Source organism: Gouania willdenowi, chromosome 12 (assembly GCF_900634775.1).
Source record: "Gouania willdenowi chromosome 12, fGouWil2.1, whole genome shotgun sequence".
NCBI lineage: Eukaryota > Metazoa > Chordata > Actinopteri > Blenniiformes > Gobiesocidae > Gouania > Gouania willdenowi.
Genome location: NC_041055.1, coordinates 17,231,972 through 17,246,723, shown reverse-complemented (window position 1 = coordinate 17,246,723; position 14,752 = coordinate 17,231,972). Strand labels below are relative to the sequence as shown.

Here is a 14,752-nt window from a genome sequence, read left to right as displayed (position 1 = left end):
GGAAGTCCCATTTCATTTTTGGGGTGGGACGTTAAACAAAAGTATTTCAATGTTTGTTTTCTTGAGTGGGTCCAACCTTTAGAAAGCAAAATTGCTGCATATACCGGTAGGTTTTGCAAATATGAAATTTCTATCACCACTCATGTTTACTAATGTCCAAACAAAACAATCCTTTGCTAACAAAAAGAAGAAAACGCATACTGCTTTTCTCTATGTAAGGTGTTCTGAACTATTTTTCAGTGTACTTCAGCAGTAGCATCGTATTTGTCGTTATGTGGGCTCCTTAACTTATTGGTCAATTTCCACTTCTGGTCTTTCTTCTTTTTGTCTAATGAAATTAACTTTATTTACATTTCATTTACAGTATTTTATGGTGTTAAAGGTATAATCTAATCCGGAATCTAGAAATACCAATGATCTATCAGAAGGTAAAATACTAACGGTAAGCATGGAAACGAAGGGAATTCAACCCTGCCTTTAGCAGAAACTCAACATTTTATTGCTCAGTGATCTTGAACAAGATTTGACCAAAAGCATGCCAAAAGTTAGGGAATAAACAAAATAAATCTTTTACAACAAATGGATATAATCAGAAAAGTCTTTCGCCAACAATGTCATATATCCAACAATTCATTAAAGGGACAGGAATAGGCTTAAAAATGTTCGAGACGTTAAAGCTGCTCAAATCCTACTCCACTCCCAAAATAAACCTTATCTTTAGTGAGACCCCAAATGACCTGCCCTGCAGTGCATGTGAACACTAGTCCGCTCTGTCCCTGTCAGATGTGCAGCGCTCTCTGCTCTCTCTTCTGAACCCATTGACTCAGCGGTCTCGGTTCTCTTTGATGATTTTAGCCGCGTGTGTTTGTGCATGTAGGAAGTCCTGCCACTTTGTGCTCAGCTTCACCTTCGGCCATTATCAACACAGGAGCTGAAACCATGCACAGATGCACACAATCGAGCAAAAAAGGTCTGGAAACTGGTGACGCATAAAAGCACGCTCTCTGTGTGTGTTTCACCTGCTGATGATAACAAGGCACAAAATAGGGTGACAGGAACAGGAACAAGATAGGAATAGAAAGATGTGACAACAAAAATGAAATGTGCCACAGTGACAGCTTTTTCTGAAGATTATGTTTCTTTCTATTATACATTGTTGTGTGTTCCTGGTCAAAAATGGTCAGTTCATTAAAACTCCTCAGTTAAACTTCTTAGATTAGAATGTGACAGCAGCCTCAGCATGGCCATCCTCTTCATTAGATTCCTCCTCATGTGTTATATAATAGTCTGGGTTATATTCAGTGTCATCCTCAGCTTCTGACACCTCCACCTCAAACCCATCCTCACTGAAAGTTTCCTGGCCTCCTCTTCACTGGTGTGGTAATCAAATATGGAGCCAGGAGCCTGATTCACAGTATAATGAACTACCACTGTGCTGTCAAACGATGAACGTAAGCAGCAGGGCCTTGAAAAAGTCATTAATAAAGAATGTGAAAGGTTTTCTGTTTTGAAACAATGCCGCAAATGTTAGTGAGAGAAACTACTGGGGGGAAAATCTAGGACTGGCTGCTACAGAAATCAAGAAGTGTGTATGTGTGTGTTTCCATCTAATTACATTTGTGTAAAATCTGAGTTTAGATTATCCAAAGTAGTCTCCCCTATTCGTTTCTAATTATCGTGAACACAGAGTGAACAAATGTTGAATAAAATCCACAAAAAAAATGCAAAATAATCCAATTTATGTTGTTCGTTAAGATCCCCTTTGTGATTAAAGTCATGAACTTTTTTATTTTTAGATTCAAATTATACCCACAGAGCGTCAAATATAGAAGGCACTGAGGAGCACACTAATGCACTTTTGTTTCTTTCAGCAATAATGCTGCGTCCTGGCTTTAATACAGTTTAATGATTAGGCAGAGGAAATGAACAATGTGCTGTAGCCCTTTAGCCAGTAATAAGAAACCCACAGAGACCAGCACTGCTGCCACCTGACGTCATATAGTTTAACCGATGTCATTACACCAAAAAGGATGACGAAAAAAATGGGTTTGTGAAGAAAATGTGATCTTGGTTACTGTGTTTTAATGTAAATCCAGCAGAGCTAACAGATTGCATCATTGTGTGATATTGTTTGGTTTTGTCTCTAAGGCTGGGGTCAGCAACCTATGGTTCCGGAGAATCTTGGGGCTTTTTTGTCCCTCCCCTTTGGCTCAGTGACCAATTTCCGTGTCCCTCTGACCATCAAGTATTTCATCAGGCTTATTAACTCATTGAGTGCCATTCACATTATTTGGTTTAATAACATGGAATGTCTAAAGACGTGAATTGTGTTTTTCAGCTGGGGTTGCTAGGAGACAGTGTGATGAAGCTCTCCCGTGAATATTTAACTTGTACAATGATGTAGTGACTGGTGACATGTAGGTGGCAGCAGCACATCTTTGGATGAGAGATCACCCGTGATGGGCAGAGCTCAGAGGGAGAGGAAAAGAGTTTACGAGACAGAAAATGACGCTACGAGAGTTGATGCTGAAGCTCCCAGCAGCTCACAGCAGCTCACACTCGACCAGAGCATGTGTGGAACTAAGTAGACTATTGAGAGTGTCGCGATTGTGAGAGAAAACAATCAAAAAACAGGGCAAGCGGTGACACTCAGCATGTCCGGGAGAAGAAGGAAGCTGCGTGTGGGGAGAATGATGGGGGGAGAGACTCGGAGGATGGCCAAAATACAGTAAGAAAACCATTCAAATCTGACCCAGATAACAAAATAATAATGTTGCCATCAAAAGCCCGGTCTCAGTGTTGTTTTTGTAGTTTTATAGAAGGAAACCAATGTTGAGGTGTCGCTAAAGCAAAAAAAAAAAATTGCTTCAAAGTCACTGACTTGAAAAGTTTTTCTCAGCTTTTTGTCACAAACTGGCGATTTGTGTGAAACTTGCCTCTATTCAACTGCTGATTACGGAAGAACGAAACAAGCTAGAAACAAAATTATTTTTTCTGATGAAAGTACACAGTCTAATCTTTCAGAATCTGGCAATATATGGTTGGCTGCTCTGGAAATGGCTGGCAGTGAATTAGTTAATTGTCATTATGTCCCTCCTCCACCAAAGTGCGTTGCTCGAGCCGTTTGCTGGACAGATTTTCTGTTGGAACTAGCGCAGAGGACTTCTTTTTTGCTCTAGCCACCCATCTTTTGTAACCTCACCATTAATGCAACAGTAGACACCAGTTACCCAGTGGGCCCCCAGTTGCAAAAGCCAACCTTGAACCCTCTGGTGTGTTCACTAAAACATTGCATCATTTAGACGCTTCTAACACCGGGTCCAGAAATGGGACAATGGCGGTCTGAAACCAGCATGAGGGTTAACAGTTGTGCACAGCAGTCATCGGTTAGAAAGGGTACCAGTGTCTTTATAACACCAGTGAACCTGCCCTTTTGTGTTTCACAGATAAAATCACCCACAGTGCAAACTGGTAATAACTGGTAATAACTGGTAGTAACTGGTAATAACTTAACTCATAGTCTTTTGCTGACTTAATGATACTCACACATTAAAGGACACAATGTGTGTGTTCTTGGTGTGTTTTAATTATACATTTATTAATAGAGATTGATCTGTGGCTCTCAGCATCCCGTTTTTTGTTGGTGGGGCTTAAGTGACTCTTGTGATGCTAAAGGTTGCCGAACCCTGCTCCCAGGAGAAAAACATGGAAATCTCATTCAAAGAAACAATCAACAACATTGCTATTTATCACTATAATGTTCATTTTCCCTTTAAAAAAAAAATGTCTCAAATGTTTTCCTCGGATTCATTCTGGGAATCACTGCATTTGGTGTGGGAATCTTTTTAGGCACTTGGGAGAGTATTAGTGCCTTCAAACGTGGCCATGTCTGTCTCATTGTGTCTTTCTTTCATCTGTGTGTCACCTTTCTTTGAGCATTTTGATGATTGCCGTCTATTACCGGTGTAATTTGCCAAAATTAGACTTAGTTATTGAATACATTTTTGAAGAAGGCAATTAGATAAAAAGGTTGGTTTTTTTGCTGATTTTGGACCTCTTTCTGTCATTTTGGACCTCCAGGAAACAAAAAGCAGTTTCACTTTTCTTTAGCTCATAATTCCCTTTCCTTGCGTCTTACATATATTAATCAACTACATTATCATCATGTATGCTAGGCACTACTTGCTGGTCTCTGATGGTAGTTGATTAAATTGAAGTAATTGAAAGCTGGTAATTTGCCATGTACTGTACACTGTGGTCACCTTCATTCTAAAAGCTCCAATCTCTGAGCTGACTAAGGACATTCAGAGATTTACCTCACCTTGCTTATAACTAAAAAAGACTCAAAATTACACTATATGATATCTGGAAGTCTCTATTTATTTCTTCTCATTTTAGTTTGGTTTGGTAGAATAAGCTTTACATGTCCCTGGATTGCAAAAATATTCATGCCCAGAGGGTGTTTTTTTTGTGGCCAAAAATGTCTGCCAACCCAGAACACACACAACCATTTTGAAAAATGAAGGATTGACTTAATAAAGTGCTTGGCACTTCTGTTGTGCCGACCACAACGACGAAGCACGGAAGCCATTTGTTTTCACTGACAGCGAGGCAGCCACCTCAGGAACATAAGCAAGAAGGGAAACAGTAGACCCACATTTAAATGCAATGTACTTTATGCAACACCATAACCTACTCATTAGTCACTATTCAGAAAAATGAAGTCCTCACTTTAAGCCCCAAGTCAAACAGAACAACGGTATTTGGCAGAGCAGAGGCACTGAATAATATTGTGTAGCAGTGAATTACCATACCAAATAAAGTAGTAGGTGGGGGAATAATTTTAAATATAATCTATTTATAGAGCACATTTTGCATGCAAGATGTACAATGTGCTTCACAATGAAACAAAAAGGGCGACCTCTGACCTGCTGACCTCAGAGCATAAAAACAATAAACTCAACTTTATTGATTGTGAATCATGTGTAAGTCAGTGCACTTCATATTTTCAATTGTTTTTATGTGTTTGTTGTTAATAGGATTACATCAAAAAAACTAAATGGATTTTGACAAAACTTTAACCAAAGATAGACCTGATAACATTGAATATTCATTGAAATTTGGTGGTGATGTAGAACTATATTTTACTAATTCTGGTTCAGTTTTGAAAATTTAAAAATCTCTATCTTCAATTCATGGAATTTATAAAATTTCACACAGTTATAGTGAGTTACTTCCTCAATTACTCCACCGACTTTCATCATAATCCGATTCAGATTGCATATTTATTAAATTTTTTATTTTATTTTTTTAAGGGGGTTGTATTATTATTATTAGGGCCGGGAATCATTTTTAAAAAAAATAACTAATTCATCGCAAATCTGAAAAAAATTCATCATGATCAGAAAATGCCAGCAATGAATCGCAGTTTATTGCATTGTCAGCTTCTAATAAACATGCAAAAATGTCGAAATTTTAGCCAAATATTTGCATAGAAAATGCAAAACTCGGATGTGTAACATAAAATAACTTAATACGCCTTTAAAAGACAAAGCTTATAACAAATACATTTCTTGTGATTCAAAACATTATTTGTGCAACACTGTACTATTCTATAATGTAATGAACAGAAAATTAGAACCTCAGCTGTAAAGCTGGCACAATCCGCTTATTTAAAATTTTGTTTAAATTGCAACTATGTAATGTAAACAATATACAGTCATTTTTCACAGCAGCAGTAGAACATTAGCAACAAAAAGCTCAATGGTTCCAATGGTGTGGGGTTCTTAAAAAAATCTAAAACCTGTTAGTCCTGTACTATAGACCTCTGAAAAAATCTCCTGAGATGTATTTGATTTGTGCATTAGTTTAGCAGCTTTCAAATGTTCAAATGAACCCGGATACGTTGCTCGTAGATGGTACATTAAGGAAGTGTTTAGTGTGTTTTGAGTTTTCCAATGCTAGCTCAGGCTGTAGCAGCATTAGCTACAGGAAACGGATGTGTGCCTTCTTCTTCTGTGAGAAAACGACGCACTGGGTACACCTAGGGAAGGAGTGGTGGTTAAATTAATTGATGCGTCAATTAATTTAATTTTAGGGCTGGGCGGTATACTGGTTCATACCGAATACCGGTATATATTTTTGTTACGATATGAATTTTTAATATACAGCCGTACCGGTGTATTTGATTACACAACTTTCAGACCAGACCCCTTTCACCGTTGCACTTCGAAATAGGAAGGTAAACAGTAGTTCTCTGGTGTTAGTTGCGGTGTATATCATACGTGTAAATGGATAAGAAAGACACAATTGAAAGCTCTGAAGCTGCATGCGAGCATGTGTCTGCGTGCGCGTGCCTCTACTACAGGAGAACAACACTCACGGACACGGAAGCACAGTTAGCTTAGCATGTCGGCAGTAATGCACAAAAAAAGAGAGCAAAGGATCGCAATTTGTAATTCCGAAATAAGTCCTGTTGGAGCTGCAAACAAAACGCTACCTTATTCACCATAAGAAACCACCACACCACAGAGTGTGCAGCATTTAAAGCAATAAATCAAGCTAATGCTAAAGCTAAGCTAAGAGCCATTGGGCTCACTCAACATGATAGTAAAATAGATCATCCTAAGTCAATCTATTGCAGTAATTCCTCTCTCAACCAGTAGAAAATGCTGTGAACACCTGATAATGCATGAAAAGCACATTAAATTTTACGCAAATTGTTAACCTGCTAATTTTCCCGGCCCTAAATATTATGAATGGGGATTACGTTACATTTCTTCCAAGCCTTTAAAGTGTGAATGATACTGATCACTGATCCAGATAACTGCTAATATCTCGCAAAAAAGGATATTCGGTGCTTGGAAGAGGTTTGCACTCTGAGTACTGTTGATCTTTTAAAACGTTTTTGCACATTTGAACTTTTTTAAATGTAAAGTACAAATGACGATTTGTCTTTTGTGTAAGGTATATGAACAATGACATATTAAATTGGCATTAGTAGCTCAAAAACACTGCTGTTTTTACTGCATTGTTTGGATAAATATATTGTTTTAGTCATGCAAAGTGTAAATATATCTATATCTACTTGCATTTTCCTTTTTGCCAAACACTTTAATCATATTTAACATTTAAAAGGAATCACCTAACTAACACTATTTCTTTCAAATGTGGCATAATTTCCCCATTATTGTCTCGGATAAGCTAAAGCATCACTTAGGGGCACATTGTCCTCAATAGCTAAGGCTGCCATTACGTATTTGCAAAAACTTTGTGACTCTCAAGTGTCCTGTAGTGATGGTAGAGGCACAGTTGAGGATGGAGCAGAAACGATTAAGTGACACTTCTCAAATCTGCTGGACTTTAGGGCTCTGCTTTAAGGTTAATGTTCATTATGTTTTGAAATAGGAAAACAGATTCCTTAAATTGAGCTAAACCTTCTATTTTTATAAACTAAAGAACCACCTAAATGTGAATCAGAGTTTCCTGTCAGGCTGGTAAAATCTGTTTTTTTTTTTTTTGGCTGGTAAAATCATTGAATCGCCTGATACATGATAAAAGTGTTACATTTTGCATTAGTGTAGCTATTATTAATATTGGGCTGGAAATTATTCATTCTATATTTTCTGACTCAATACAGTATGTTGTATGCATAACATTGCATTTATGTTATTCAAAATGAATAATCTCACTTCCTTGTTAATTCCCTTTTTTAGTGCAGCCCTCCCTTAGGAAGAGTAACCTAGACTTTATTACTGGGAAAGATGTAAAAAGGGTAGTGTTACACTTAAGTGAGGGAGGGTAGGGGCCCACAGCAACTCCATTGATGCCCCCCAGACGCCCACCCAGAAGTAAGACACCGCCCAAAAGGGAAGAATCCCGTAGTCACACCAAGCAAGCACAATATTCGCCACCCAACCCAACTTTTTTTATTTCTGAAACTGACAAGCTGGGAGTCTGGGATTTGCGTTGTGAAGTTTATTAGTCATGATTAACCTTTTGTATCATTAGCATAATAAAGATTCCCTAGTATCAGGGATCTCAGATAGTGTTGTTGAGTCGTCTGGGGAAATTAAGAGATGATGGGATTATATATGTAAAAGAGATTGTGTCTCAACCCCTCTGTTCAAAGACTTTCTGTTTTTAAAAAGATGGGCTCTTTCACACCTTTTCAAACCATCCATTTTCTCACCATGATCCTGTTTCCTTTAGATGTAGATGTGCTGCTGAACCCAAACTAGATTGTTGGGACTGCGTTGGTTGGTTTCTCTAAAGTACAGGTCCATGCACTCCTCTCTGCCTTGGACTGTATAGACTATACTACTCTGTTTGCTTCTGGGTACTTTGTCAATAGGGTGAACCAGCTACTCTTAGGGTGTTGTTGGGTTTAAAGTGCACTAGAATGCAATTCAAGATTCAAAGTGTTTGTCATCTGCACAGTAAAGAAACATGTACAATGAAAATCACAATGAAATTCCTGCTTTGCTCACCACACTGGATGCCACAAAAAACGAATTTGAAACAAACAAAAACCAAACAAATAAAAAGAAAAGTATAACAACAATAATTATAATGATTAAAAAAGTAATAAAGATATATACAGTATGTACAATGTAGAAAAGACAGAAAAATCAAATATGAAGTGCTTTGTGCATTGTGCGTCATTCAGTTCTATCGGCTGTTGAAGAGTTCCTTTAGAAACCAATGTTTCTAAAGGCTCAAACATACTCCGTGCGCAGCAGACTGCGTGGACGGTCCGCTCTCCTCAGAGAGGGCTCACCGTTTCCATTAAAATCCTTCATTTCCCACAATCCTTAGTGCTTATCTGTAATCCTTGTACTCCTGGGACATGTTTTAAAGGTGTCGGTACTGTCGTAGCTCGTCTGCCAGTCTCTCCTTTAAATTCGTCTTGTGGGACACTAACTACGCGGATTACCTCTGATTTTGTCACTTTTTTTCACTTTTTTCCTCATTTTTTATGCCTTACTGCATTTCTATGCCAGTTTATGCTCATCACATTTGCACTAGTTTATAGGATCTTATGATAGCCTTATCTCAGAAAAAGAAAAATTCCAATTTTTTTTAAATCGTATGCCTTACGATTGCCTGACCTCTGATTTTAGGTGTTTGTCACTTTTTTCACATTTTTCTCATTTTTGATGCTTTACTGCATTTCGCACGGTTGTAAAATCTGAGCTTTGCATTTAATGGGCCTGGCGGACTCCGCTTTGCTTGTGTCCAACCAAATATGTTTGAGCCTTTAGGCTGCGTTCACATTGACGATTCCTGGACTGATTAAAACACTCTCGGGTTTATTATTACACTGTTGTGTCCTATAGTTGAGAGCAAAGACAATATTTTTGTATCTGTGAATAAAAGTGTGTGATAAAGTGTCAGATCCTGTGGTGCACATTTACAAACACATGCTATTCTGAACACTGTCTCTTTTGTCTTTTAAGGTTCATCCTATTTCTTCAAGGGTAAAGATTACTGGCGAGTGCCGGGCAGTGATATGGAGGTGGAGGCTGGATATCCCCGACTCATCGCTAAGGACTGGCTGCTGTGCACTGAGATGCAGTCGGACTCTCCTGATGCAGGAGCTAAAAACACAGAGACGAGAGTGAACGTGCACCGACAGCCTGACCACGCAGAGAACGGGTACGAGGTGTGCTCCTGCACCTCTGACTCCGCCTCTCCTCTAGGCGTCCGCCTGTCCCCGTCTGCCCTGTGGCTGCTGACGCCACTGTGGACGCTTTCACTGCCCCTCCGCTCTGAACTGCTATGATGCTAAAGCATGCGTTATGGCATCTGTTGGAATGCCAGAACCAACCACAGAAACTGCAAGACTTAACCTTTCATATGCTTTTCTTTCTATTTGGATGTTATTTATTTGACATGTAATTTGATACCAGTGGTTATTTTAAAAAGGAACCACTTTCTATGTTTTACGATTGTTTTATTCCAATCTTAAGACTGAAGAGTTCTTTGCATCGAGAATGGAGAATCAATGTTTTTGCACCATTATAAAATGGCAGTATTGCATCCAATTTTAAGATAATTCTGCATCTCACCTTTGCTGTCCCAATACTTTAGAGAAACCTTTTGCATCCAAAATCTACTCACAAAATTTTCATACCTAAGTTGTGGGTCCAGAATCAAATATTGATGTGTTTTAGCATTGAAGAAGGATACTGCTCTTTTGACTGATGCCTTTTGCATTTTTAAAGTGTGAGAAGAGCTATATACCATGTACATGATTAGATTTCAATTGAAGTTGTATCCGCCTAATTGTACTATTTTTACGTCATGTTCATCCTAAAGAAATGGAGTGCTAGAGGTTCAATGTGCTGGGCATATCAGTATCAGATATTGGTACTTATGTGAGCCCTGGAAAGCAAGTTTCTCTTCAGTTCTGAACATTTTAAAAATACTTATATAAGTAAGCAAATGATAGATGGTGTAAAGGAAAGCCTTAACCTCAATCATAATTTGTAAGATGATTTTAAAATCCCCGGGAAGCGTCTCATCCATCATCGTGACTAAACTGTAGACCCTATTTTCATTACCTGGGGCACAAGTGGCCTGATGTAGCCTTGCCAAGACACATTTGTTCTGTTCGCTCACTACACTGGGCATTATCGGGAAGCCAGTCTGGTTTCAAGGGTTACATTGTAATGGATGTTCAGACAGTCACTGAAGGCTCAGTAATGCAGCAAAGCTCACCTGCTTTGCTTTCTGTTAACATTTCTCTAGATGTTAGAAAGCAAACCTCAGGAATGTAACTACTGACCAGATGATTTCTAGCAGTTTTCAGATTGGGACTATTTCCTGAATCATAATAAAAAATATGGGTCAATTGTAAGTGACAAAATTGCAACACAAATGACAGGTTTTCTGCAGGCTAACAGTAAAAAGTAGAAATGCCTTGCACTGAGACTTTTTTTTGCATTTTTTATTTAGCGATTGGTAACAAAGAGAAAATTATCCTGACCACAGATATGGCAAAGGAAACCAAGTTAATTTCCTGCTCTGCACTATAACGTTTAGTGCTTTCATTAGAAGCTTCACTTTCAGTTGGTAATAAATAGCAGGGCCACTAGAGGTTCTTATCATGACGGTTTACAACACTAGAGATGAGGTCTCGAATAAAGCGTGAAGGAGTGGATGGATGGAGAAGTTATCTCGATGACACCTGGTAGCCTTTCTGTGAAAAGTGAGAATCTATTGCTGCTTGTGCATACCATACCAATAGATTCATAATATCCATTCCATTTTTTTATTATTGTGTCTCAACATTCTGGGTTTTTTTGCATTTCTATGTCATAGACTTATTCCGAACTGGGGGTTTCCACTGGATACGTCTCCGCTGCGCCACGGCACTGATCCTGTTTTGCCTCGCTGTCCACCATCTGGTAATCCCCACCGGTTGCGTTTTGAGTGCACCACGGTGCACTCCAGTTGAACGACTGTGACGTCACAAGACAGAGCAGTTCTCACGATATTTATATAATTGCGTGAGAACGCAGTTAAGGGTATGTGTTATAAACGCAACAATAAACAGATAAACAGGTCAGTGTTCCTAAGAAAGGAGAACAAGAAGGTTGGACTCTCTGGATTTGTCATAGCCACATTTTTTAGCAACAGCCAACAGAGAAGAGATAAAACTGCACCAGTAAAATATGAACTAAATCAAAGTTGCTGCAGTTTACAGTGTAGTTACAGTATGAGAGGAAACAATATGTGATTTTGTTTTTACACATGACGTTTTGGTGTTGTAGTTACTTGAAATATAATCTGAAGTGTTTTATTTTGAAAAGTAACCCGATATTTTATTGCGGAATACGTGCTTAATTTCCTGTTTAGCTTCATTTGCTCTGTGCTTATTGATGCGTCGTGCTCCAGTGTCCGCTAGAAATAGAAGCCCTATGTATATCTGGCGGAGGGCACTGAACTGTCACAACTGGGAAGGAGCTGACACGCAGCGCAGTGGACCCAGTGGAAATTAATACATAGACTAAAGTGGAAACCTTTCAGCGGCGGTGACATACAGTAACGCAGCGGAGCCGTATCCTTTGGAAGTTGGGGGTTAATACCTTCCTCTCCAATCAGGTCCAACATAAATGTGTTGTCGCTGTATATACATATTTACATTTAGATTGATGCTTTTAAGATGCAGTTACTTCATCATTAAGTGGACTGTGTACATTTTGAACTGTTTTATAATGTAAAATATTTTTGTAGAAAAATAAATATATATTATGAAACATTACCATGGCTAATTGTGGTCATATGTATCAAACTTTCTTTGACTGTAACTTCACTTTAAGCTGGAAGACAAATTAGTGTAAGTGACAGCTTGCAGAATTCAATCAGAAGCTAAATTTTGACCGTGTAGTTATTAGTCCATCTTTTGCAAGTGAGTCAGTGTGAAAGGCGGGGCATGATTGTAACCTGTGTTAAAATGAGACAATGACGCTTACTTGATCTGCCTTAGGTGGTGGGTGGACCAAGGTGAATATTTTTTGTACATATTTGGTGTATTTGGTATTTTGTACCAGGGACAGAAGCTGAAACTGTATTTACAAAGGAGTTATTGGGATAAAAATAACATGATGAAGATGTGATGGTTTTATGAGCCACATGTGTGTTTCTGCTATTAAAGGCATTGTGGAGGATGTTATTTTGGCATCAAATTCCTGGTGGATCATCAAGAATATTGGTCCTCCTAATTGTCAATCATTCTGTAGTTAACTAACTTCAGTCAGTTTTTGCTTATTTGTTTCTTTTTTGCTTTTATGATATCTTGTATTCAATATTTAAGGAAACAATAACATTGAAAAATATGTACTCTCATTGAAAAACATTGAACAACATCGCAAGCTAAGATCAAATTCAAACAGGGTCGTCAGATCTCACCAATAAACACACACACGGGTAAACACACATTGAACAGTCGTGAATGTCTGTGCTGGTGCTTGTGATGATTTTTGTTCTTTCTACCCTCGTGCTACAGCTAACATCACTCTTAAAGAATACACACCTATATCTGTACTTTAGAGTTGGGGGGAAAAAGGTTGGTAGCAGAAAATGTTGCATCCATCTTTAAATCACAGTCATTAGCATTAATTAACCAAAATGGTAAGAAACCATTAAGAGTACCTGTACCCACTGGGCTAATCCCTCGCTGCGTGTCATATTTGGTGAGTTAGCGGTTTAGAAACCAATTAGACACATTCTGTGTGGGATGACTGGAAGGCAGCATCCTATTTTTAGATGCGATACAACATCCAAGATATATGACATGTCTTTGTTCAGCAGAACCATTCAATCATTCTGTAACCTCAAATAATCTCAAATACAAGAAACTGCTTACAAGGATTATAAAAATGGAGGCGTAATTAAAGGAAATGTGACCTCCTGGTTTAACAAGCCTCAGGTTTACTGAATCATGTTCATGTTTTCTGCTCTGTCTCTGGTTTTTAATGCTTTCCTGTCTTCCTTTTTGCTGTTTTGATGAGCTTTGTTTTTCTTCTCTTTAGTTAAAATTTACCTGTCCCAATGGGAGCCCTCCTCTTCAGGCCCCTTGAGGGTTTTCTGTGTTTTCCCTGGTATGCCTTTCAAAAATGTAGTTGGTAATTGTCAATGTTCGTCCATTGTTGTTGTTATGATTCATTTGTATCTTAAACTGTGCCAGATGAAAGAAAGAAAGAAAGACTAGAAAACTGTAATATCAGCGCTACAAACGCTAAGTAATTGCAAGCTGAAGTCCAATTCTGCACAAAAACTATTGACAGAGACTTTAACTACATTACGCCTTTTTGTCTATGTTAGTCATTTGTCTCTCTTTCAGCCATCAGATCTCAGCGTGAGGTCAGTATTGATTAGACAACTGAGTCCACTTGTGAAGAACAATGATGAAGGTAAGGAATGCCTATACTGAGGCAGCTGCTCTTCAAAGTTAAACAGCTGCTGCCGATCAGAACAAAGATGATAGATGACAAGAAGAAAAGGGCAGGACAAGAGTCTATAAGATTGACAAATGAACAGCAGGATGAAGTAGTGATCCATGCTAATACATCTTTATTTTCTCGTATGCCCATAATTGTTTTTTTCTTGTAATTGCCACCTATTCCATTGTTGCACCAGCTGCCCAAACAATGCTTGTTTGTGCATGTTTGGGAATTATTGTTCGAGGTGATATCAGATTGTCTAATGGTTTCCAAGGATACAATAGGGAGTTTAAGGAAGGGCGGATTTTGGGACAGAAAAAGCTCCGCGCTCCACTGATCCAAATTTAATCTAAAGTTCTCGTGTTGTCTGCCGAAGCAGGATGATCTACAGTGTGGACACGCCCACTCTCTCGATGACAAAGGGCTCAGGGTGTAAGTTAAATGGTATTTGTTTGTGTTTTTTATGGAATGAATTGTGTTACAACCAGCGTTGGAAGTAACGCGTTACCGCCCCAACATTACTTTTGACAGTGACTAGTATTGTAACGCAATATTTTTTAAAGAAATAACGCAATTCCCGTTACAATACGGTGTGTTTGTCCGTTACTTTGCTAGCTGCAGTGTACTTCCTGTTTACAGTGGCGCTACATATTTTTGCGGGATGCCATGCCAAACACGGTAAAACAGAAGAAGAAGAAGAAGAAGTATTGTCAGCGTGTCTCTGTTTACATCACGTGCGCCAATCATGGCGAGTCAATGCGAGAGCAGGACGTGCTTCTCAGAGTGGAAATGCGCATATTATT

At 38.6% G+C, this 14,752-nt stretch overlaps 1 protein-coding gene across 1 annotated transcript in view; it reads left to right on the top strand.

The window, feature by feature from the left end:
- The window catches only part of LOC114473278 (matrix metalloproteinase-17-like), a 97,168-nt gene extending 85,642 nt beyond the window's left edge, over positions 1-11,526 (top strand). Inside the window, exon 10 of the mRNA XM_028462796.1 lies at positions 9,459-11,526. Coding sequence (XP_028318597.1) covers positions 9,459-9,784 — 326 coding nt within the window. The 3' untranslated portion in view covers positions 9,785-11,526. The remainder of the gene's footprint in view (positions 1-9,458) is intronic.
- Positions 11,527-14,752: the final 3,226 nt, after the last annotated feature.